At 47.9% G+C, this 25,279-nt stretch overlaps 1 protein-coding gene across 1 annotated transcript; it reads left to right on the top strand.

Moving 5' to 3' along the window:
* The first annotated feature begins 23,137 nt into the window (after window positions 1-23,137).
* Window positions 23,138-23,655, top strand: LOC123164228 (ribosomal protein S7, mitochondrial-like). The gene has a single exon (XM_044581638.1). The coding sequence runs from the start codon at window positions 23,190-23,192 to the stop codon at window positions 23,634-23,636; it is 447 nt and encodes a 148-aa protein (XP_044437573.1). The 5' UTR covers window positions 23,138-23,189; the 3' UTR covers window positions 23,637-23,655.
* The last annotated feature ends 1,624 nt before the right edge of the window (window positions 23,656-25,279 follow it).

Genomic DNA, 25,279 nt, shown 5'->3' on the forward strand with positions numbered 1-25,279 from the left:
CGTTCCCGTCCTGGACTTCCGATGTGCCGGGGGCTTTTGGTTTGGTGCTTCTACAAGCCAGCCAACTATCCTCTCCAGCGCAGAAGCGGGTCATCAGGGAGGTAAGTGATGACATCGTTCTCGGCTTGTCCTGGCCGAGCTGACGTGCTAGCCATTCATCCCGAATACTATGCTTAAAGGCGGCTATAGCTTCGGCGTCCGGGCAGTCAACGATCTGGTTTTTCTTGGTCAAAAACCGGTTCCAAAATTGCCGGGCTACTGGATTATGTGCCTCAGGTCATCGGCATCCGGGGGTCGGACATAAGTGCCCTGAAAGTTAGCTCGGAAGGCATCCTCGAGCTCCTCCCAACATCCTAATGAGTCTTCGGGAAGGCTTTTTTACTAGTGTCTAGCCGGGCCCTTAAGCTTTAAAGGTAGGTACTTGATGGCATGGAGGTCGTCTCCTCGCGCCATATGAATGTGTAGCAGGAAATCTTCAATCCATACGCCCGGATCTGTTGTCCCGTGGTATGGCTCGATATTTACAGTTTTGAATCCTTCTGGGAATTGGTGCTGCATCACCCTATCTGTAAAGCACAGAGGATGAGCGGTGCCCCTGACTCGGGCTATGTCACGCCAGAGATCGTCTATCATCCTGGCTCGTTGTTGTTCCTGAGCTCTGTCATTTTGGTCTAGCCAAGCTTGGTATCCGTCCCGTCTAACAGGGGGATTTCCTTTGGGTCCATAAATGGACCTCGTCAAACCTGCCCGACCATCCAGGTCGCGGCGTAGGTCGTACTCGTAAACTAGCCATAGGGCCTCCTTACCTTGATGGCGAGGTTGAGCGGGAGGCTGTTTGGCTTTATTAGCTGTCCTGTCCCGTCCTCGAGGGGGGCGGTCTGGCTGTTCTGCTGAAGTGTGCCTTGGAGGTGCTTGTTCTATGGCCTCGTCGTTGAATTGCAGTAGTAGTCTCCGCTTCGGGTAGCTCTTTGTCTGTTGTTCGTGGCCATACCCCTCTTCGGCAGCTAGGACCTTAGTCCATCTGTCATTGAGGGTATCTTGTTCGGCCTTTATTTTTTTCCATTGTTTCTTCAGGCTACGCGCGGTGGCAATGAGCTGCCATTTGAACCGCTCTTGATCCAGTGGGTCTTTGGGGACGACGAAATCTTCGTCACCCAAACTGACCTCCTCTTCGGAAAGGGGAGGTAGTTACTGTCTGCGGAGTCATTGAGGTCTTTGATACTGAGCAGGTCCTCATGCTCTTCGTGGTTGTCTTGTGGTTGTTCGTCGGCGCCCGGGTCGCCGAGGTTGTCCGCATTGTCCTGGGTGCCATTTTCTTCGGTGTCCGTGTTGCTCGCATGGCTTCGACGTGCCTTGGAGCGGTGGTGTTGTATGCGGCGTTTTGGCGGCTCATCGTTGGGCCTGCTGTTATCCTTCTTGGGGGTGCCGTCATCGTCTTTCGGGGTGTCCACCATGTAGACGTCGTAAGTGGATGTGGCCCTCGAGTGACCAGTGATGGGGGGAGTGGCGTTAGTGTTGGCTGATACGTCTCGAACGTATCTATAATTTTTGCTTGTTCCATGCTGTTATATTATCATTCTTGAATGTTTTACAATCATTTTATAGCAACTTTATATCATTTTTTGGGACTAACCTATTGACATAGTGCCCAATGCCAGTTGCTATTTTTTGCTTGTTTTTTACTTCACAGAAAATCAATACCAAACGGAGTCCAAACACAGCGAAACTTTTTGGAGAATTTTTGTGGACCAGAAGGAACAACTTGGGCTGAAGAAGTACCAAAGGGGTGCCTCGAGGGGGGGCACAACCCACCTGGGCGCGCCTGGGGGCTCAGGCGCGCCCTAGTGGGTTGTGCCCACCTTGGTGGCCTCCCGCACCGCCTCTTTGCTCTATAAATACCCCGAAAATCCAAAAAACCTAGGGGAGTTGACGAAACACAATTCCAGCCGCCGCAAGTTCCAGAACCACCGGATCCAATCTAGACACCATCACGGAGGGGTTCATCATCCTCATTGGTGCCTCTCCGATGATGCGTTAGTTCATTGTAGACCTACGGGTCTGTAGGCAGTAGCTAGATGGCTTCCTCGCTCTCTTTTGATTCTCAATATAATGGTCTCTTGGAGATCTATTTGATGTATCTCTTTTGCGGTGTGTTTTTTGGGATCCGATGAACTTTGAGTTTATGATCAGATCTATTTTATCCATGAAAGTTATTTGAGTTTTGATCTCTTATATGCATGATTACTTAGAGCCTCGTATTTCTTCTTCAAATCTTTGGTTTAGTTAGGCTAACTAGATTGATTTTTCTTGCCATGGGAAGATGTGCTTTGTGATGGGTAAGGTCATGCGATGTTCTTTCCTAGTGACAGAAGGGGCATCAAGACACATATTGATCATTGCTATTAAGGATAACAAGATGGGGTCTATTCCTACATGAATAGACATTGTCTACATCATGTCATCGTTCTTATTGCATTACTCCGTTTTTCCATGAACTTAATACACTAGATGCATGCTGGATAGTGGTTGATGTGTGGAGTAATAGTAGTAGATGCAGGTAGGAGTCGGTCCACTAATCTTGGACGTGATGCCTATATAATGATCATTGCCTGGATATCATCATAATTATTTGAAGTTGCATCAATTGCAAAGCAGTAATTTGTTTACCCGCCGTATGCTATTTTTCTCGAGAGAAGCCACTAGTGAAATCTACGGCCCCCGGGTCACTTATTTATCATATTTGCTTTCCGATCTATTACTTGCCTCATTTATTTTCAGATCTATTAATCCAAAAACCCAAAAATACCTTGCTGCAATTTTTTGTTATTTATTTTATCTCGCGTTCCTGCCAGATTTATTTATCCAATCTACTACAAATTTATCTATCTTTTACCCGGGACGGATTGACAACCCCTCTTACGCGTTGGGTTGCAAGTATTTGTTCTTTGTGTGAGGGTACCGTTTACATAGTGTTGCGTGGTTCTCCTACTGGTTCGATAACCTTTGTCTCATCACTGAGGGAAATACCTACCATAGCTGTGGTGCATCATCCCTTCCTCTTCGGGGAAAATACTGACGCGGACATGAGCCATCATTGGCCGTGGCTCCACTTTCTTCGTCCATAGACTCGGCGTTTTCAGAGGTGTAATCCAACATCTCGGCTAATTCTACGACTGTGGCTACTAGGTGGGTGGTGGGTGGGTCGTAAAATTCCCTGTAATTCACCTCAAGGGCCTGCTGAATGCAGGCCGAGGGCGAGTCATCTCGAATAGCCATCATCCGGATTCGGTCGAGCGCTTCATTTAACAAGGCGAGGCTTGCCGAGCTGGCATGCGGTGGCCGCTTGGGACCGGTCTCTGTTGTGGCGGGGTGAGGGGCAATCCAGCCTCAAACTAAATCCTAGTCTTCCAGGGCCAAGTTGACCTCGAGGCCCGGGGTCGGGCTTGTGGCCGGATAGGCATAAGAGACCGAGGACGAAACCTGGTCTTCGGACGCTGTCTCCGTATTGGTGCTTGAAGACAACTGGGTGAGGGGGAGTTCGGTCAGGGATGATTCCTGATTTGTAAACGTCAACCCGTCACTGGGGCTCAAGGCCAATTGTGTGTCATGAGGAGAGGGTTCGACCGAGAGTGACTCTTGGTGTTCGAACACCACTTTTGCGTTGAGGCTTGAAGCTAGGTCTTTGGCGGGCAGCGTTAGTGTGGCTGAAGGGGATTCCTGGCCTCCGGGCAGGGTGGAGCTGTCCGAGCTCAAGGCTGGCAGGGGGGTTATGGCCGATCCGTAGATCAGATTGAGAGAAAGCTCTAGAGCAGGCACTGGGGGGCCCATAGGGGTACCGGGTGAGGCCACGAATCCGGCCAAGACTAAATCGCCTCGAGCGTCCGCGATGTACTCGAAGTTGCTGAATCTAATCCGATGCTCGGGGGATTTTTTTGATTTGGTCTAGATGACCAGTTGGGTTGGCGTGCAGCACGATGCTGCCGAACGCGAAAAGCTGGCCGGGGACAAAGAGGTCCCTGGAGTTGATGCCGTCTTCGATGATCAGGCAAGCCATCGATCCTTCGGTGACCCAAAAACGGAACTCTCAATGAAAGCACCAATGTCGGTGTCAAAACTGGCGGATCTTAGTTAGGGGGTTCCAAGCTATGGATCTAGGATCAATGGGGAACAAGGGACGAAGAAAATGGTGTTTACCTAGGTTCGGGCCCTCTGTAAGAGGTAAAACCCTTCGTCCTGCTTGATTATATTTGATGTGTATGGTATGATTACAGAGTTGATCTACTTCGAGATCAGGCGGGGTAAACCCTAGGTTGATGGGGTGTTGGATGTTGCTCTAGTCCTAAAGACTAAAACCCTCCGGTTTATATAGACACTAGTAGGGTTAGGGTTTCATACGGTCGGTTACAATGAAGGAAAGATCATGCTAAATCTTGACTTGGAGGGCACACTACTAGGAAAATGCTTATAGATAGAATTTTACCAATAGCGTTTTTTATGACCCCACGCTACTAGTAGTTAGTAGTAGCACTGGGTAGAAAGAGCGCTACTGGTATACATTAGTAGCAACGTTGGTTTCCTTGGACCACGCTACTGGTAAGTGTGCCACACCACACCACCTGATCAATAAAAATTAGCAGCACGGGTCGTCTACCCAGCGCTACTATTAGTTTAGGATCTATAGCGCCTGTTGAAAGGAACGCGCTACTGCTATTTCTTCTATTTGTAAACTTTTCCAGTAGCGTGCTTTTCCACCCCGCGCTATAAGTAGTGGAACTTAGTAGTAGATATTTTGGCTGGCGCCCATAGCAGTAGCGCGCATTGGCGACCTATGCTACTACTATGGTCGCCAGCCAAAATACCTACCACCTCCCCCCTTCTTCCTCCCCTCTCTTCTTGCCCCCTTCCTTTCTCCCCCTCTCCTTGCACTTTCTTGTTCCTTTCAATGCTCCCCCTCCTCCCCTCTTCTTTGCCCCTCCACCACCCCTCATTAATGCACTCCCTCCTCCTCCTTTCTTTATTTGCCCCTCCACCACCCCCTCCATTAATGCCCTCCCTCCCCCTCTTCTTTGCCCTCCACCACCCCTTCCATTAATGCCTTCCCTCTCCTCCCTCTCTCTCCCTAGCTGTCTCTCTCTCCCTAGCTAGCTAGTTAGAGCTATATCTAGAGCTACTAGCTAATTAAGAAGGTGCTCGATATCCCTCTCGACACATAGGTGAGCAAAAAAGTGTTTGTGTGCGATAGGACCGAAACTATATATGTATATATATATATGTGTGTGTGTGTGTGTGTGTGTGTGCGATATGAGAATATACCGAATTCTGTGTGGCATAATTTGAGTTGCCTATATTGTGTATTTGTTGAAATGTGGGTGACATGAGTTGCCTATGTTTTGCCGAAATGTCGACTCAATTCCGTTTTGGCGAATTTCGGGCAAACTCAATATGTCCTATGTTTAGGGAAGGTCATGCCAAATTTTTGTATGAATTTGATCCATGCATGCATACGTGGTTATAATATTTTTCTCCGCGTGCAGGTGACCATGAAGGTCAATGGAACGATGGTGGAAAGATACTGGCAATCCACGGTGGACGACATGTATGAAAAAAGACCGAAGGATGTTGTATGTCTGTGTAGAAAATGCAAAGGAGGAGTCAGGCTCGACCCCTTTAAGAGTGGTAAATTCAAGGCACAACTGCTCATGCATGGTTTCATGGATGGCCATACTCGGTGGATAAGTGAAGAAGATGATGATGATGAGGACGTCGATGGGGCAGGAAATAACGACATGGGGCCAGACGAAGAGATGACTAATTATGTGCCCGAAGAAGAAGACGGCCTCGGAAATGGCGATGGCGAAGAGGCAGTACAAGGCAGAGAAGACGTGGACATGCTGCCGTGTTCTTTGCTACTAAGTTCAGCCATGCGGGACCCGCATGTTCGAGACCTGCTTTCCAAGAAGACGACTGGCGATAGAGCTGCTTCTAGAGAGGAGGCAATACTGGGGCAACTGGAGGTAGACTCGATGACTCCTTTGTATGATGGTTACGATCCGGAGGTGAACCACTTGAGTTTCACACTGGAACTTCTAAAGACGAAGGCAAAAAACAAATGGACGGATGCAAGCCTGGATGAGCTTCTGAAGTATCTAAAGAAGGTTCTTCCCGCGGGAAGCCTGTGTCCTACTAGGGTCGAGGAGGCAAAGAAAATCATGTGCCCTCTTGATCTGCCACACATTAGATATCACGCATGCATCAATGATTGCATCATATATCGGAATGAGCACGCGGGAAAAAACCATCTGTCCAAAGTGCAACGCTTCACGATATAGGAAGGCCGGAAAGAAAGGTCCACAGAAAGTTGTATGGTACTTTCCAATCACTCCATGTCTGCAGCGGTATTTTGTAGATCCTAAGGAAGCAAAGCTTATGCGCTAGCACGCGGAGAGGGTGCAGCCAGATGATGGAGATGATCCGAAGCTGAGACCTCGCAGATGCTAGCCAGGGGAGAGCATTAAACGCTGAATTTGATTTTCGCAAATGATCCAAGGAACATCGTGCTTGGCGCTAGTAGTGATGGCAGGAATCCGTTTGGCAACCAGAACACAAATCATAGCACATGGCCCATGTTTGTATGGATGTACAACCTCCCCCTGGAAGTGCATGAAGGAAAAATACATACACATGGCTATGCTTATTCAAGGGCCGAGACAACCGGGAAATGATATAAATCTGTATCTCGGGTTACTGAAAGGGGAGCTACAGACCTTATGGACAATGCCGACCAAGACATGGTATGCAAGCAAAGGAGGGTATTTCTACAAGAGAGGTGCGCTGATCACGACGGTTCAGGACTATCTCGGTTATGGGTATCTCTCCGGCCAGGTGTGGCACGGATATTGCGAATGCACTAGGTGCATGGATGATACAAATTCTCTGCAGCTATCGAAAGATGGTGGGTCTTTGAAAATCGTGTACATGGGGCATCAAAGATGGCTTGAGAAGGATGACCCGTGGAGAAAGCGTGGAGATCTATTCAATGGTAAGGCTGAGCATCGAGGTCCTCCATGTAAGCGTAGCGGTGCAGAAATATATGAGTTATTAAAGAACTGGGAAGAGTGCCCCTCGCCGGGGAAGACGAAGAAAAAGGCGTCGGAGCCGCGGCTGAAGGTATGGAAGACGAGATCTGTTTTCTGGGACTTGAAATACTGGCCCAAACTCGACACGCCTCATAGCCTTGATCAAATGCATATCACAAAAAAATATCCTCGAGGGTTTGCTTGGAACATTGATGAACATGCCGGAGTAGATCAAGGATGGGCCGAAGGCAAGAAAAGACTTGGAATTTTTGAAAATCAGGAAAGATGTCCAAATGCCCGGTAAAAATTCATCAGAGGAGATGGAGACGGAGATGGAAGATAGGGGCAAAAAATTAAAAAAGAAGGAAGAACAATATTGCCCACCCTCTTGCTTCACCTTAGATCTGAACGAGGTCGATCAATTGTTCAAGTGCCTTGCCGGAATCAAAGTTAGTTTCAGATATTGTGGGAAGATAAGCAGATATCTGGACACTAAGAAAAAAAGGTTCAGTGGGATGAAGCCTCACGTCTGTCATGTGATGATGACGCAGTTACTCCCGGTTGCACTTAGAGGGATTATGGACACACACGTCTGTGAGACACTTACTGACTCATGCCACTTTTTTTATGTTATCTCTCGAAAGTCGATCAGTGTGAAGCAACTGCATAGGCTACAAGAAGATTGTTGTCATACAGAATGAGCTAGAGATGTACTTCCCGCCTGTGTTCTTTGTTGTCATGGTGCATCTATGTGTCCACATCATGGATGATATCATCGACCTAGGGCCGACATTCCTGCACAACATGATGCCATTCGAGAGGATGAATGGGGTCATCAAAGGATTCGTTCGTAACATGTCCCGTCCAGATGGAAGCATAGCCCAGGCATATCTGACCAAAGCGTGCATCTCTTCTGTGAGAGTTATCTAGCAGGCACTAGAGACCCTGTTGTTGGTTTGCCCATCAACAAGCACTATGGAAGGCTCGAAGGCGAAGGTCACACCAACGGTCATAGGGATGTGAATGTGGTCCGCAAGGGCCGACAAAATGACCTTGACAGGGCAAACTTAGTAGTGCTACAACACCTAGATGTGCTAGAAGATTTCATGACACTGCACAAAAAGACCATCGCAAAGAAGTACCATGACCGTGGGGTGCACAGGACGGACCATGAAGTTATTAGAGAGCACAACTCCACTTTCTTGCGTTGGTTCAAAGAGAGAGTTCTGGCTAATCCCCCAGAAGAGGGCTGTCCAAACGGAATGCTCTTATACGCCTTAGCACATGGCCCGTCGAGCAACCTCGCGATTTAACAAGCATACGATATCAACAGATACACGTTCTACATGGAGGAGAAAGATATGAACAGTGATAACCAAAACTCAGGGGTGACGATGGAAGCCATGACCGGGAACGTAATTGAAAGCTATTACGGAAGGGTCGAAGAGATCTGGGAGCTTAACTACTTTGGATTGCATAGCGCGACGATGTTCCGTATCAGATGGGCTAAGAACGGACAAAGAGAGAACCGACATTTCACTACCATGTGTATACCTGACTCCGATAACGGTACCATCAATGCCACCACAAAAATGAGCCATGGGTACACGCTAAACATGTGACACAATGTTTCTTCATAACCGACCCGAGCAATCCCAGTCGTGTTATTGTGAGAAGAGGCAAAAGGAGCATCGTCGGAATGGATGGAGTCGCCAACGAGGAAGACTACGACCAGTACGGTGATCCGATGAGGGAACCTGATGCTGATGACGATGAAACATACGTCAAAAGAAGAATGAAGACTACATTACCTATGAAAGATCGTAATCCCTGGAAAAGGAAAAGTCACGACCATGGGCTCAATTATTCAACAACGAAGAAAAGAGGGAAGAAGATCAGTCTAAAGCATCGTTGTCTCCCAAGCTGACAAACTAATGCACATAATTTGTGTGTATCTATTTTGTATACCGCCGTTAGCGGTCAAATGATGTAATATATATTATACACTAATTATTATTCGGAGGATAAACGGTGTTATTGCTCCAACAGACCAAATTAATTAAACCCTAGCTAGGTAGAGCTATATATACCCCTGCTATACAAAAATTGTACAAATGCAAATGAAAGATAAGAAAAATAAAAATGCAAATCAAAGAAAATTAAAAATAAATAGAAAAAGAAAAATAGTTAGCAGTAGCACTTTTCGGGTGAACAAGCGCTACAGCTAACTAGCCACATACTTAAAAAAAGGTTAGTAGTAGCACTGTTTGTGCTGGGCAGCGCTATAGCTAACTTAGCTATAGCGCATTTTGCCATGCCGCGCTATAGCTAAGTTGCATACACAGCACCGGTCGAGCCACACACCCCATCTCTTTCGTCTTTCTCACTCTCGCTCTCTGTCGACCCCCTTTCTCTGAGCTCCCAGGCCACCGCCGATGCCGGACCCGCCCACGCCGCCGTCGACGCACGCCGCCCCTGACACTCCCTTCCCCGGCTCGCATCCTCCCCACGTGCCGCCCCTCCCCCGAGCAGTGCCCTCCATCGGCCGGCGTGTGACAGCCTGGTTTTTGCCCCTTCTTCTTTTTTCTGATTTTGATTGCCTTTTTATTTGAATTTGGGTCTTTGAATCATTTCAATTGGAATTAAACCCTTGGGCATACCCTTGATGTTCACCCAAGTGGCTCACCTCTCCCCCAAGCCATCATTTCTTCTTTGAATAATCCCAAAATAATCCTAGGAATATTTTTCTTAAATGAAAAATATTCATTTTCTCTTCAAAAACCCTAATCAGCAACATATGCTCCAAAGCAACCCTCATTTTTATTGCTCCTAAAATCCTGAGAAAATTTCCAAATATTCTTTGAACCCTAGGGCACCTTCCCGAGCAAAAATATTTCATCACTTTTTGGAATATTTTTGCTATAGAAAATCTTTTCTGTTCTGGTCAGAAAACGCAGTTTCTATAGCAAGTATAATTTTCCTTGCCAATGAGGCTGATTTTTCATGAGCTTCATTACCTTCCTAAGAGATTGCTAAACCCCAAAGCCCACCCCTCAACTCTTACTGGATCACTCTCAGTTAACTCCACAAGTTACTGTCCAGAAACTTACCATGAAGTAAACTACGCACACACAGCCCCTGGACTCAACTCAAAGTGTTGGAACCACCCAAACCACTAAGGACTACCTTCCAGACATGGAGTTTGATCTTAGCGCGGCCTGATGTCATAGTTCACGCGGTGACCACGTCGTTCCAGGCGTGCTGGCATGCGGTCGACACGCTCTGCGACGCGTCCGAGCCTCTGTTGAGCTTGTGCTCGCTTCCCCGACCGCTGCACCTTGCCAAACCGCGCCACGATCATCGTCTCGACCCTCTTAACTCCTCGCTGGTGCTCGCCGACGCCGGAGCTCGCCGCAGCAAGCACGGGCACGACCCAGCCAACCCAACAGTGCGCCGCGCCACTGTGTTCATTGACATCCCCGCTCCTGTGTTCGTCTCTGCCCTCCCACAGTACCCACGTGAGCTGCGTCGCCTTCTCCCCCTCTCGCTGACGCCGTTCGTCACCGGGCGTCGTGTCCAAAAGCTCTCCGGCGGAGCCTGATCCCCTCACCTCGCTCGCCTATAAACACAGCCACCCCCAGACTCCTCGAGCATCACCCACCTACACACTCCACAACGCAATAGAAAGCCGCAGCCCGGCCGGGTAGGCCTCGGGCCGCCGTCCCCGAGCTCGAGCTCGCCGGCGATCCCTGCGGTTTGCCTCCACCTTTCCAGCCCCTCCAAAGCTCAAGCCACTCTTCCAGAGCCTCCGTGGTGCTTCACTGGTGCCGTCCGACCCCGTTGGAGCCCCTGGTGCAGCCCCAAATCGCCGTCGTCTCCAACTCCGTCGACCTCTGCTTCCTGCCGCCGCTGGAGAGGCTCGTTTCGACCCTGTCCGACCACCCCTAGCTATTCTACGGGTACGGGAAGGTGTGCCTCGACCCCCTCTTGATTCCTATCCCTCTGGATCTGGCCGCCGAGCTCTCCTCGCCGGAGGAACGCCGACGTATCACTGCCCCGCCTCTGTTTCTCTCCCTCTCCCACTAAAACTGACAGTGGTGGCTCACTGTCGGCCACCCAGCCCCGCAGCCGAAGCGGTACGTGCTGGCATGGCGTTGACGTCACCCCTGGTCATTTTATTTATATTTCAAATTTTTCAGAGAACTCAAATAGCCACAACTTTTTAACCTTAAGTCCAAATGAAGTGATTCTTTTTGCATTGTGTTCTTAATGAAAAGATCTAGCAGCTCACCAAAAATGAGATTTTTCTCTGCTGTCTAGATTTTCTGGTGATTTTCAGAGTGTTTCTTGATATTTTCTTTCTCCATTGTTAATTATTTTCAGAAGGTGAAGCTTTTCTTGAGGATCACCAGGAGGAGTGTGAGCCTCATATGCACTAAGGCAAGCCACAACAACATTTTCATGGTGCCATCTCAATATTTGTAATTTTCCAACTTTAATAATGATTTAGTTCATGCATTTAAATCACTTAAATAAATATTTATTTCTGTTGAATGCTTGTTTTGTTTGGTATGCTTAGTTACAATAGTTTGAGACTAACTAAGTTAGTTTAAGTCAGCAAGTAATATTTGGTTATGTGATAATAAAATGACTATAAAAAAGGACTAGTTTGGTTAATATTTTCTTAAGTAAGAAAATGGATTATTTTAAGTTAATATCATGGTTATGTTTGATGAATTATAATAACCAGAGAAGTGGTATGAGTTTGCTGATGATTATGGTTAGTGGAATACTTGATGAATTTGATCCACTTATTTCCGATAATATGTGATGCATAATGTAAGGTTGCATTTTCATGGCATATCATGACACGAGTTATTTTTACTTTGAGTTAAACCTGATAATAACTCAACTTGAACATATCGTTGATCGGGTCATGGTGCCACTGAATCGAGTTTTTCCCGATGCAACCACATTTGCCTTTATGGGAAGGCCTTTATTCGGTCCGTTGTCATGCCTCTGGTCAGTACCTCCAACAAGGGAAGGTTATGGGCATGCGTTACCCTGGCCCGGTAAGCAGACATAACCTTGCGTGCCCGTTTGTTGTGATGGTACCTTGTCCCCGTTTGGGACCATTTATGTTTTGCCACGATGGTGGCCGTTGATGCCTTTGGTAGGCACGAGGCCACCCAAGACTTAGCCCAGTGGGGAGTAGGTCGGAGTGGCCGGGAGAGTGTCATGGCAATGGGAGGGTTCCGTTGGAATGCCGTTGGTCCATCCGAATGGGAGTGCGCGAGGGCATGGATTCCGTCTTGTGGGTAAAGTGCGCTACCTCTGCAGAGTGTATTTAATCTATTGATAGCCGAGTCCTCGGTTACGGACACGACTCGGAAGTAGGTCACACCATGGATCAACATTTATAAATAATCATGCACACTGATGTTAATCACTTGGCACTGTTTGAAAGATGATGGTTGAGAAATGATGTTGATGATGGAGACCAAAGTGTTGGTTTTGTTTGTGATCCGAGAAAGATCACATTTTGGTTACAAGGTAACCCGTTTGGTAAGAAAGTCCGAGGGACTTGACGCACGAGATTATGTTCACTGCATTCCTAGTATGCTTTTGCATTGATGAAAATTTGAATAAATATCATAATATTATCTGTCATTATGTTTATGCTTGTTGTGAGCTTGCAAGTACATTCAATGTACTGACCTGGCGTGTCATGCCAGATTTCAGGAAAGTTTCATTGGATCGGAGTGCTGTCCGAGTCTCGATCGTGTCCACATCGGTGTCCTGTGCTATGGAGTCCCGCTTCGTCGTCGTTCCGCTGTCACGTAGTTATCGTGATCGAGGCCCCCTTTATGTTCACTAAATAATGTACATATTGTTCAGCCGCATCGTGTGTGCCGCTTGGCCTCGCTACTTGATGTAATACCAAACTATGTCTCGCTAGTATCAATAAAGAGGTTGTTTTTTGTACCAAGATGTTGTGTGTTGCCAGAAGACGTGATCTCTGGGCTGCAATGCAAGGTAAACCGGTTGCTCTGAGCCGGGGTGCCACAACGCTTGGTATCAGAGCCGCGCTGACTGTAGGACACGTTAGACCACCGACGTGTTAACTGGACGTTAGCCAGATTAGAATTTGAGTGTCGGTAGTGTTTGTAGCTGATTGTTGCATTGCATGCACTCGTTTTTTATATATTTCTAACCAACTAATGGACGTGAGTGTAGATGGCTCCAGTGTTGTATCCGTGCCAGTTGGAGCTGCTGCCGTACACGTCGTCGCACCTTCCTCAGAATGTATGGCGCCGCCTCTACGCTCACGGTGATGACCCGATGTATCGGGTGTACCGGGAGCGTCTAGCAGACTCAGTATATGAGTATCACGCCGTGGTTACTCTACGCGCCAGTTCATCCTCAAGCTCTTACACTCGTACCTCCAGGAGCGGTTTCGCTTCCACCGCCTCTCAGGCTGTCCAGTTTGCTGCATTTGAGGTCCTCGTCGAGCTGCGCTATAACGAGCTCTTGCGGAATTTGGACTTATTATTTTGATTTATGGCTCTGAGAAAAACCCTTTTCAAGATTAGGCTTTTAGATCTACGAATTATGATAGAGATCTCCAAAAGTATAAGCGAGATGCTCTTACACCAAAAAGATAGTATAAGCTAGTTCTCACTAGACGGGCCCTTACTCCTACTACTCATCAGCCGAGCCCTTACTCCCATCTACTACTTCTTATTAAAGCTACAAGTGCAGTGGGGATTTCGCAAGCTAGGGGGAATAGTAAATCCTAACTAACAAACAATCAATCAGTCCACTAAGTCTGTTAAGTAAGAGTTATAAGAAATACTCTTATTCAATGTACGAGTGACTCAATCCCAAAGGTCAATCCAGCCAGCCGATTTTCAACAACAAAGGAGTTCAACGTGGAAAGATAAAGTCTAATGACAGACACTAGTAATTCTCTCACTAGGTCAGCCACTAGAATTAGTCAATGAAAAACCAAGCAAGGAGATGTCCTCACTGGACATTTATCCTATTTGTGAAATCCTTTCTATGTTTCTGGGACCCGGAAACCTGTCAAGTAAGTAGGGATTTCTTTCTCCCCATCCATGGTTTCTTTTACTTTTTATAGGCATCCGGCACATGCATACCACCATTCCTTCTCCTCAAAACGTCAGGTCGGTCGGAAAGAAAGCGCGGTGTAGCTGGCATCAACATCTCTTGTTAGATTCGCATGCACGAGGGTGGTGGGTAGGTCTCTTTACGTGTCCTGCGAGGCTTTGATCTTTGCATGTATTGGTGCATAGAGATTTGACTGAGCAGTTGTATTTCTTTTATGCACATTTACTTATGTTGATAGGGGGAGTGGGATGAAAAACGCATAGTAGGAGATTGCCTACCAACCATGTATCGTAGGAGACCCAAACCTCGCATACGGGTGGACCGAGTCGGGTGAGTAGGCTAGATTGCTAAGTTCTACCTCCGTTCGATCCTCTACCGGCTCTAGTGGTCATATAAAGGAACACAAGCAGGTAACCACTTAGGGAACTAGGACCCGGTATCTGCTGATTCCACTGGAGTGACTTACCCTCGGAGGGAGCACTGATTCTTGAATCTGTTAGTGTCGAATGTGGGGTTCCGGCAAACCCTTAAGGTTCGAACACTCGAGTGCGCGCGAAGTCTTTCCCTCCTACCGATCTACGCCCTAGCTCGCTAAGATCTCGCGGACGAACTCAACGAACTCGCAACACAGAAAGACATGAGATTTATACTGGTTTGGGCCACCGATGTGGTGTAACACCCTACTCCAGTGTGGTGGTGGTGGATTGCCTCTTGGGCTGATGATGACCAGTACAGAGGGAAGAACGGCCTCCCAAGGTTGAGGTGTTCTTATGGCTAGGGTAGGCTCTCGATCCGATTGGATCAAGCTAAGATGAGATGCCTCTACTGTGGTGGCTAGCTCTACTTATATAGGCCCTGGTCCTCTTCCCAAATATTGAGCGGGAAGGGAGCCAACAACGGCGGGCAAATTTGAAGGGGGACAGCTAGTACAAGCTATCCTGACAAAAGTGGTCTTCGCCTGCGAAAGTCTTTGGTGGTGATGCCGTCTTGGGCTCCACGATGACCTCCGTCTTGCCATCCTTCTGGTCTTGGTCTCGTTGCACCGATATAGCAACCTTTGCGTGATGCCTCAGTACTCCTCGCCTGCGCTGGCCTCCTTAGCACCAAAGAGGAAACAAGGACGCTGCACGCACTGGTGCCTGCCTGGTAAGGTATTTCTTGAGGTTTTGGAAGGCCCGGTCGGCCTCCGGGGTCCACTCGAACGGGCCCTTCTTCTTCATGAGCTTGAAGAAGGGTAGGGCGCGCTCTCCAAGTTTGGAGATGAAACGCCCTAACGCGGTCACCCGCCCTGCTAGCTTCTGCATATCTTTGAGGGTCTGTGGTGGGCTCATGTCCTCGATGGCCTTGATCTTCTCTGGGTTCGCCTCGATCCCTCTGTGGGATACGAGGAATCCCAGCAGCTTGCCGAACACGCACTTCTCCGGGTTAAGCCTCAAGTTCACTTGGCGCAGGCTCTCGAAGGTCTCCTCCAAGTCTTGAATCAATGTCCTCGCCTCGCGAGACTTGACCATTATGTCATCGACGTAGGCCTCTGTGTTTCTCCCGAACTGCCGCCCCAGGGCGATGTGCATCAACCGCTGAAAGGTCGCGCCCGCGTAGCGTAGCCCGAAAGGCATGCATGTGTAGCAGTACACCCCACATGGTGTCAGGAAGGCTGTCTTCTCCACATCTTCCACCGCCATCTTGATCTGATGATACCCTGAGAACGCATCCAGGAAGCACAACATGTCACACTCGGCGGTGGAGTCGACAATCTGGTCGATGCGCGGGAGTGGGAACGGATCTTGGGGGCAGGCTTTGTTAAGGTTGGTGAAGTCGACGCACATCCGTTCCTTCCCGCCTTTCTTCGGCACTACGACAGGGTTCGCCAGCCATTCGGGATATCGAACTTCTCGGATGGCACCTGCCGCCTCAAGCTTGCGTGTCTCTTGGACGATGAAGGCCTGCTTCTCAGTGGACTACCATCTTGCTCGCTGCTTCACGGGGCGTATGTTGGCGCATACCCTTAGATGATGCTGGATCACCTCCCTTGGGACCCCTACCAGCTGACTGGGCTCCCACGCGAATATCTCCTTGTTCACGCACAAGAACCTCACCAAGGCTTCTTCTTGTCCTGGGTCAAGGCCGGCTCCTATGGTAAAGGTGGCTCCTGAAGACCCGTCCTCGTTGACCGGCACCTGCTTGGTTTCCGCCTTATCTTGGGTGAATAGTTGCTTCTTCTTGGTAGGCGCGGCCTCCTTGGCCTCGGGGGCACCGGCGCCGGCGGGCTGTGCTGCTGCCGCGGTCTTGAAGGGGAGCCTGAGCGTCGTCACGGCCTCCTTAGTGTCCCCCTTGATGGTGAGGACGCCCTTGCTCCCTGGCATCTTCATGAGGTTGTAGGCCGGTTGAGTCGCCGCCATGAACTGAGCGAGAGCCGGGTACCGGAGAATGGCGTTGTACGGGAGACCGATGCGGGCGATGTCGAAGTCCACCAGCTCGGTGCAGTAGTTGTCGCGTGTGCCGAAGGTGACAGGGAGGCGGATCTGCCCCAGAGATTGGGCAGCTCCACCACCCACTCCCGAGAAGGGCTTGCTGGGGCCGAGCCGCTCGAGCGGCACGTGAAGAAGGCTGAAGGCTTCTACGGAGAGCAAGTTGAGGCCAGCACCACCATCGATGAGGGTCTTGGTAACGGAGACGTTGCAGATGGTGGGCATGCAGAGCATTGGGAGCATTCCGGAGCCGGCGGTGGAGTCGGGGTGGTCTTCCGAGCCGAAGGTGAGGTCGGCCTCTGGCGCAGCCCAACCCGGCGGAGCCCCCGGGCGCTTGGAGGTGGCCCCGATCTGACGGAGGAACGGCTTGACGTGGCGGTCTGAAGGTGGTGCTTGAGAGCCGCCCAGTAGGGCCGCGACTGCATGGTGCGCCGGCACCTCGTAGCGAGCGGCGAAGAGGTCGCGGAGTTCCCCCCAGGAGGCCACCGTGGATCCCGGGAGGTTGAGCAGCCAGGCGCATGGCTCGCCGGCGAGTGCCATGAGGAACCAGTTGGCCATGATCTTGTCGTTGCCTCTGGCTTCGAGGACAGCCTCCTCGTACGCCAGCAGGAACGACGTCGGGTCTGCCGCGCCGTCGTAACGCGGCGGCATCTCTAGCTTGAACTTGGTCGGCCACCGCACTCGCTGTAGGGCGGGGGCCAGGGCTCGGTACCCAGACGCCCCGCTGTTGATGTCGGCCGCAGAGGTGGATAGCGGGGCACCTGCCATGGGGGCGAAGTGCGGCGGCGCAGTGCGCAGGTTGGTGGAGAGGAGCTCCGGCGCACCCCTACCTAGCGCGCCAAATGTCGGATGTGGGGTTCCGGCAAACCCTTAAGGTTCGAACACTGGGGTGCGCGCGAAGTCTTTCCCTCCTACCGATCTACGCCCTAGCTCGCTAAGATCTCGCGGACGAACTCAACGAACTCGCAACACAGAAAGACACGAGATTTATACTGGTTCGGGCCACCGATGTGGTGTAACAACCTACTCCAGTGTGGTGGTGGTGGATTGCCTCTTGGGCTGATGATGAACAGTACGGAGGGAAGAAGGGCCTCCTAAGGTTGAGGTGTTCTTATGGCTAGGGTAGGCTCTCGATCAGATTGGATCAAGCTAAGATGAGATGCCTCTACTGTGGTGGCTAGTGATAGGTCTCCAACGTATCTATAATTTTTGATTGCTCCATGCTATATTATCTACTGTTTTGGAAATTATTGGGCTTTATTATTCACTTTTATATTATTTTTGGGACTAACCTATTAACCGGAGGCCCAGCCCAGAATTGCTGTTTTTTTTGCCTATTTCAGAGTTTCGCAGAAAAGGAATATCAAACGGAGTCCAAACGGAATGAAACCTTCGGGAACGTGATTTTTAGGAAGATTATGATCCGGGAGACTTGGACCCAACGTCAAGAAACAAAAGAGGAAGCCACGAGGTAGGGGGGCGCGCCCTCCACCCTCGTGGGCCCCCTGTTGCTCCACCGACATTCTCCTTCCTCCTATATATACCTACGTACCCCCAAACGATCAGATACGGAGCCAAAAACCTAATTCCACCGCCGCAACCTTCTGTACCCACGAGATCCCATCTTGGGGCCTGTTCTGGAGCTCCGCCGGAGAGGGCATCCATCATGGAGGGCTTCTACATCAACACCATAGCCTCTCCGATGAAGTGTGAGTAGTTTACCTCAGACCTTCGGGTCCATAGTTAGTAGCTAGATGACTTCTTCTCTCTTTTTGGATCTCAATAGAATGTTTTCCCCCTCTCTCATGGAGATCTATTCGATGTAATCTTGTTTTTTGCGGTGTGTTTGTTGAGACCGATGAATTGTGGGTTTATGATCAAGATTATCTATGAACAATATTTTAATCTTCTCTGAATTCTTTTATGTATGATTGGTTATCTTTGCAAGTCTCTTCGAATTATCAGTTTGGTTTGGCCTACTAGATTGATCTTTCTTGCAATGGGAGAAATGCTTAGCTTTGGGTTCAATCTTGCGGTGTTCTTTCCCAGTGACAGTAGGGGCAGCAAGGCACGTATTGTATTGTTGCCATCGAGGATAACAAGATGGTTTTTTTATCATATTGCATGAATTTATCCCTCTACATCATGTCATCTTGCTTAAGGAGTTACTCTGTTTTCATGAACTTAATACTCTAGATGCATGCTGGATAGCGATCGATGAGTGGAGTAATAGTAGTAGATGCAGGCAGGAGTCGGTCTACTTGTCTCGGACGTGATGCCTATATACATGATCATACCTAGATATTCTCATAACTATGCTCAATTCTGTCTATTGCTCAACAGTAATTCGTTCACCCACCGTAAAATACTTATGCTCTTGAGAGAAGCCACTAGTGAAACCTATGGCCCCCGGGTCTATCTTCATCATATTAATCTTCTAACACTTAGTTATTTCCTTTGCTTTTTTAATTTGCTTTTATTTTACTTTGCATCTTTATCACAAAAATACCAAAAATATTATCCTATCATATCTATCAGATCTCACTCTCGTAAGTGACCGTGAAGGGATTGCCAACCCCTTATCGCGTTGGTTGCGAGGATTTATTTGTATTGTGCAGGTACGAGGGACTCGCGCGTAGCCTCCTACTGGATTGATACCTTGGTTCTCAAAAACTGAGGGAAATACTTACGCTACTTTGCTGCATCACCCTTTCCTCTTCAAGGGAAAACCAACGCAGTGCTCAAGAGGTAGCAGCTAGCTCTACTTATATAGGCCCTGGTCCTCTTCCCAAATATTGAGCGGGAAGGGAGCCAACAACAGCGGGCAAATTTAAAGGGGGACAACTAGTACAAGCTATCCTGACAAAAGTGGTCTTCGCCTGCGAAAGGCTCTGGTGGTGACGCCGTCTTGGGCTCCACGATGACCTTCGTCTTGCCGTCCTTTTGGTCTTGGTCTCCTTGCACCGATATAGCAACCTTTGCCTGATGCCTCGGTACTCCTCTCCTGCGCTGGCCTCCTTAGCACCAAAGAGGAAACAAGGACGCTGCGCGCACTGGTGCCCGCCTGGCGCCCGCCTGGCGCCCGCCTGGTGTCGATCGTCATGGCTCACGTCACGAGAGCCTCGTGAGGTTTGCCCCGCCTTGATATCTCCGCTCCTCGTGAGCCTGCCTGACTAGGCCACTCCTGAGGAGGTCTTGCGTCGTCCGCCTCGCGAGGCTTGGCCCCTCGCGAGAGTCTTGGATGCCTTGTTGATGAAGATGGGCCGTACGGCCTGCTGGCTTAGCCACGCCGCGGGCTGCAGGCAGGCAAGTCTGGGGACCCCCGTTCCCAGAACGCCAACAATTAGTAGTACATGTAGGCACGCGAGCACTACGATATCAGAACTTACTTTTTATTCCATTTTCGTGCTTAAACAACGATTCGCCCGTGGGATGATCAGTGGGGTTGATGCCCTGTAATCATACATAGTTGGACTTGTGCGTGCCTTGCTTGTACAATTGGAAGCTGCAGGAGGAACCTTCCATGGAGGAAAGGCGGTGAGCTCTGGATCCTAGGACTGTGACATGATGCAACACTTCCCATTTTGGGAGGAGCTTGCTTTGGGACTGTGGATACATGACCCTTTTGAGGACAATGTCGCCTTGGAGAATACTCGTTCTTTAACTCGGAGTCGTAGAATCTAGTGTTGTCTTGCTTGCTCGAAACGTGCTTGAGGAGTGATGTGTCTCGTATTCAAGCGACGTTTCTTCAGAGAGCGACCACCAAAGAGCATCTTGAAGTGGAGTACGACGATTTCTGCTCCATGGGAGAAAGGTATGCGCTTGTGAGGAGGCTTTTGCTTGCAGAGTTGCTTTTGAAGATGATCCACCCCATTTTCTCAGAAGAGAAGTCAGAACATGTGTTTTTCACGACCCGAACGATAGAGAGCACTTTCCAATAAGCATTACAGACTGATCACATGGTACTCTCTCTACGCCCAATGGACCTTCCTCTACCGTGCCAGGAAGAAAAGCTGGATCAACGTGTTATAAGCCATCACCGTAGCGGAGAGAAGCTAGATGGCTTATCGATTGCTAGCTGTCAGCATAGGTAGTATTTTGGTACCAACATGCCAAGCTAGCGGAATTCTTCACAGGGAAACAACATCTTGAACTTGGAAATGATCGTTTCAATGAAAACTATCTATTTATGAGAAATGCTATGTTATGTTTTTTCCGCCCGGTGAGTAGATACGAATTAAGGTATTGATCTGTTTTGCTACCATGAGTGGGGTTCGGGTACACGCCAGCTCTTTCTCATATAGCTAAAAAAACAAGTGATTTTGTCTTGTCAAAGTAAAATACTCAGGGCAATCTACTCATATCAAGCGGGTCTTAGCAGAGTCCAATTTATCAAAGTTTTATTGTGACCATTATTCTGGTTAGGGGCAAGCAAGAAAGGGTGAATACGGGAGTTTTATTCTCTTTCTGGGCAAATTTCCCAAGTCGTTCCACAAGAGATAAAAAGGATATAATGGTGATGAAGTCAAAGCGCATAGAGCGCATACAGTTACCTTTTCATTTAATGAATTTCGTATAGAGAAGCAAGTTCTCATATCGGATCTGGAGATGGTTTCCTGTTGGTTAGTGGTCCTACGCGTATCGATCCTTGTATTAAGAAGCACCATCCGGAAAATGAATTACCCGCAGCTCGAGCAGAACTACTCCGAAAGTCATCTTAAGTAACTTAGGTCACCTAAAGTCACACTAGTGCCTCCGTCTCAAGGAATCTATAAAAGATACCAGGAAGCCCCAAGAAGATATGGATGAGATAAATTCTCTGAGCCGAGAGGTGAAAATTCCGGTGGTGATGGTGGGCGGGCCAGTCGATCTGTACCGATGCTTACATTCGACTTTGCTCCTATCTTAGCAATCCGAACTTACTATTCAAGATGGGCTCCTGGCAGGCTGGAGCCACCTACTCAATGCGATCTTCCGAATGGAATCTATCAAGAGCGTTCTTCCTTTGGTCACTCAGGTTAAGGAAACTATTCCTACTGTACTCGAGTCGAAAGCTGTTAGCGCTGCATGGGCAAGGTTCCCGTTCACTTTGTATTACTTCCGGGCTGGCCAAGCCGACCGAACGGAGAAAACACCCGATCCGATAGTTGAAGAAGAGAAACTCGATGCAGCTGCCTGGTCATAGATCTTACCCTATGTATCTCCTGGGAACTTCACACACACAATAAAGATATTGGGAATGGAGACTTCAAAGACGAAAGTGATAGTAGCAAGCAGGCTTATCGGCGGGCTAGGGGTCTTTAACTAACACAAGCCTGAGAAGGAAGTGTTCATGAATATCAATCATTAAGAAAGTTGTCCTTGTTTGTGTGTTGGGTATTACAAAGCACGGAAAGAGAAGGAAGAAGTGTTGGTCAGGGTATAACATGGGTCCCTACTAGGAAGGCCAAATTATGCTGTCCATAATTACATCGGTAGGACTTTTCCCAAAACCTATAACTGGGTGTTATAGCTGAGTGTGTTTGCTTCAACGCTTGGATTTATCCATAGCTGAGGTGAGCAAAACTCCCCTCTTTGTTGTCTCTGGCCATCTCGGGTTAGGTATGCGCTAGACACCAGAAATGGGTTGTATATGAATAAGAATTTGGACGCGTGCGGAAACAAGTTCGCTCTACTTCGGCCTAGAACTGAGGGGACGACACAAGACCTATTTCATTTCGGGGTGGACGTTTCGTTCAAACAGTTGAGGGGAAGCCAAGAGAAGACGCTATTGGCAATTAATCAAAGGGTTTTGTTTGATGCGAATAAGTAAATTTATCGTGAAGATCTGGCCAAGCTATCGTCGGGTGGAACTTTCCATCAGATGGCCCCATTAAACTATATTGTCAATAGATTGGCTTATAACTCTTACGACTTGTCGGCGGCGACTGACAGGATGCTCCTGCGAGTGCTATTCCATGTGCTGGAAAACCTCTTTGGCACATCTTTCGCGATCTAGTTAACAACACTTTAGTAACTCATGTCTTCCATGGCTTAAACCTGCTTATTATACTAGAAACAATTGAATACATCAAGTTGGATATAGGTCAGGTGGGACTTAAGAATGCCTTGTCTGGAACATCTCTTCAAAGCAAGAATTAGCTTATAGAAAGGAAGCAGCATTTCCTTTCAGCTGCTTTTAAAAAGTCCCCAGGGATATAGCCCACTTCTCATTTCTCAACACCAGCTTCTCTTCCCTTTTCTTAAGTATAAGAGGGTTAGGTACTTATTCCTGGCCGGCGGTATCATTGCTGCTCCCTACCTAATGCAGATCATTGTGCAATTCTGATGTGAAATCTCAATCCAAAACTTATTCATTTTGTTGGAAAACCAATGCCGACGTCAAGATCAGTCTCATTTCCTTTCTCTTTTCGGGAGGAGAGCTGAAAAAGATGGACAGTAACAATTGCGTAATATCAATTTATCGGCCTCGTCATCGAAAGCGGCTTCTAATTTCTCAGAAATTCTCAGCTATATGGGGGACTTTGATGGTGAGCAAAAAGAATTGATCAAGAAATTGGTAAACTTTCGCATGATCGATGGTAAAAGAACGAGAGTTCGTGCTATTGTTTATAAAATTTTTCACCGCCTAGCTCGAACTGAACGCGATGTAATAAAACTTATGGTTGACACTGTAGATAATATAAAGCCAATGTGCGAAGTGGTCAAATTAGGAGTCGTAGGTACTATTTATGATGTTCCTGGGATTGTAGCCAGGGATCGTCAACAAACCTTAGCTATTCGTTGGATCCTTGGAGCAGCTTTCAAACGACGTATAAGCTATAGGATAAGCTTAGAGAAATGTTCATTTGCTAAGATACTGGATGCTTACCGAAAGAGGGGAACTTCACGTAAGAGAAGGGAGAATCTTCATGGACTAGCTTCCACCAATCGGAGTTTCACGCGTTTCAGATGGTGGTAAAGTGATACCACATAAGGAGCTCTTCCTCATTCAGTCATACTCAACAAAAGTAAGAAAGGTTTGAGCCAGATCCTTTTTTCATCTTCATATAGAAAGAAAATTGGCCTTCCTGATACTCCCCCTTCATTCATAGAGTTGGAGGAATCCACAAGAGGCCTGCCCGTTGTTTTTATGAAAACTCTTGTTCCAACCTCACCTCAGGTGGAATGAATAGGAAAGGTGGATCAATCAAATCAATAAGCCATGAATGAAGAAGTAGTGGGCCTTTCGCCTTATTTCGTTTGACTTGTGGAGCTGAGAAATCTACTTCAAAGTGAGGGAAAGAGTGCTAGTCCAAAAGAACAAGCAAGGGATGAGCGCACGGGAGCGAAATCCGTTGCGCCCATGCGCATATGTTTTCTTGCTGGGTAATTTCTAAGAAAGTTTTTGTGTTGTTGATTCCTATTCCTAGGTGTTGTGATTTTCCCCTATGCCGCCTATTGGTACTAGTGGAGTAGGATTGGCCTGTAATACAGAACCTATAGGTGGTGTAACCTTTAGCTCAATACTCAAATCTACAATTGAAGCATCTGAGGCTGCATCAATCGAGGATACACGACATAAGGAATTGTTAGATCTCCAAACTGAACTTCGCCTTCACGAAGCGTGGGTTTTCACTGGTCCTAAATAATGGTTGGCAAGCGATCCCCTATTCTGCATTCCGAAGATTAGACGGCCCAGAGCTGGAGCGATCATTCAAGCAAGTTACTCTGCTTGAGTTTTTCAGTCAATCAATAGATTGTGCAGTTTCTTAGTCTTTTGGTCCACATCTTCATGACTTATAGAAAGGGTTTCTTCTTTTACAAGATCATGGAAGCTTCAGAAACCATCTGAGATCTTCTAGAAACAAGAAATGTTGCATCAAAGGGTTCAGTGGTCATATCATAGTGAAATCGAGTTTCTTGATTTAGTCGATATCAAATTCCCAACTTAGAAATTCGAAAGGACTAAGATTCTACTTCTTCCTCAAATACTGGGAATGTGGATTCAAGTATGACATCACTATTCCACAGATCTCAACAAAACAAATTGAACAAGTTTGATGGCTGGAAGAAGATAGGAAATATTCAAACATGTATTGCATTTCATCGATCTCACCCTTTGTTCAGTGTCGCATAAGTACTGACTTCTTGAATAGATACCGATACCGGTCATGAAGGCTTCACCCTTCTCAAGTCAAGTGCAGAAGCGACATCTGTTAAGCAAGAAGCCAGTGATTCCACAACATCAAAGTGATACATATGACATATTGTAAATTAGGCTTAGTTTGTAGCTGTGAATATAGTAATGCACTTATTTATTGAGAAATATGTTCTTTCAAGTAGAGCATACTCGGTAGAAAGGAGATGGCGGAGCTGGGAAGAGGATTATACTTTTTCGATTACTTGGACTTAGAGACCAATTATAGAAAGAAGACAGTAGCTGAGTGAGTTTTATGGATCTAGTTTATGAGCAGCTTAACTAGAAAAGCAAGCAGAAGGAATAGAAGAATGAAATGCAGAAATAGGGGAAGGGCGGGTAGCATTTTCAAATGCCAGTTTGAGTGAGACAGTTTTTGTCTGGCCCCCCACTTTTAAGCTGTTCTTCCATTCTGCCTTTGTCTT

This window comes from Triticum aestivum, chromosome 7D (assembly GCF_018294505.1).
Source record: "Triticum aestivum cultivar Chinese Spring chromosome 7D, IWGSC CS RefSeq v2.1, whole genome shotgun sequence".
NCBI lineage: Eukaryota > Viridiplantae > Streptophyta > Magnoliopsida > Poales > Poaceae > Triticum > Triticum aestivum.

What these genes read in the sequence shown, in the direction of transcription:
- LOC123164228 (XM_044581638.1), top strand. Translation starts at nt 23,190, where the DNA reads ATGGGGGACTTTGATGGTGAGCAAAAAGAATTGATCAAGAAATTGGTA.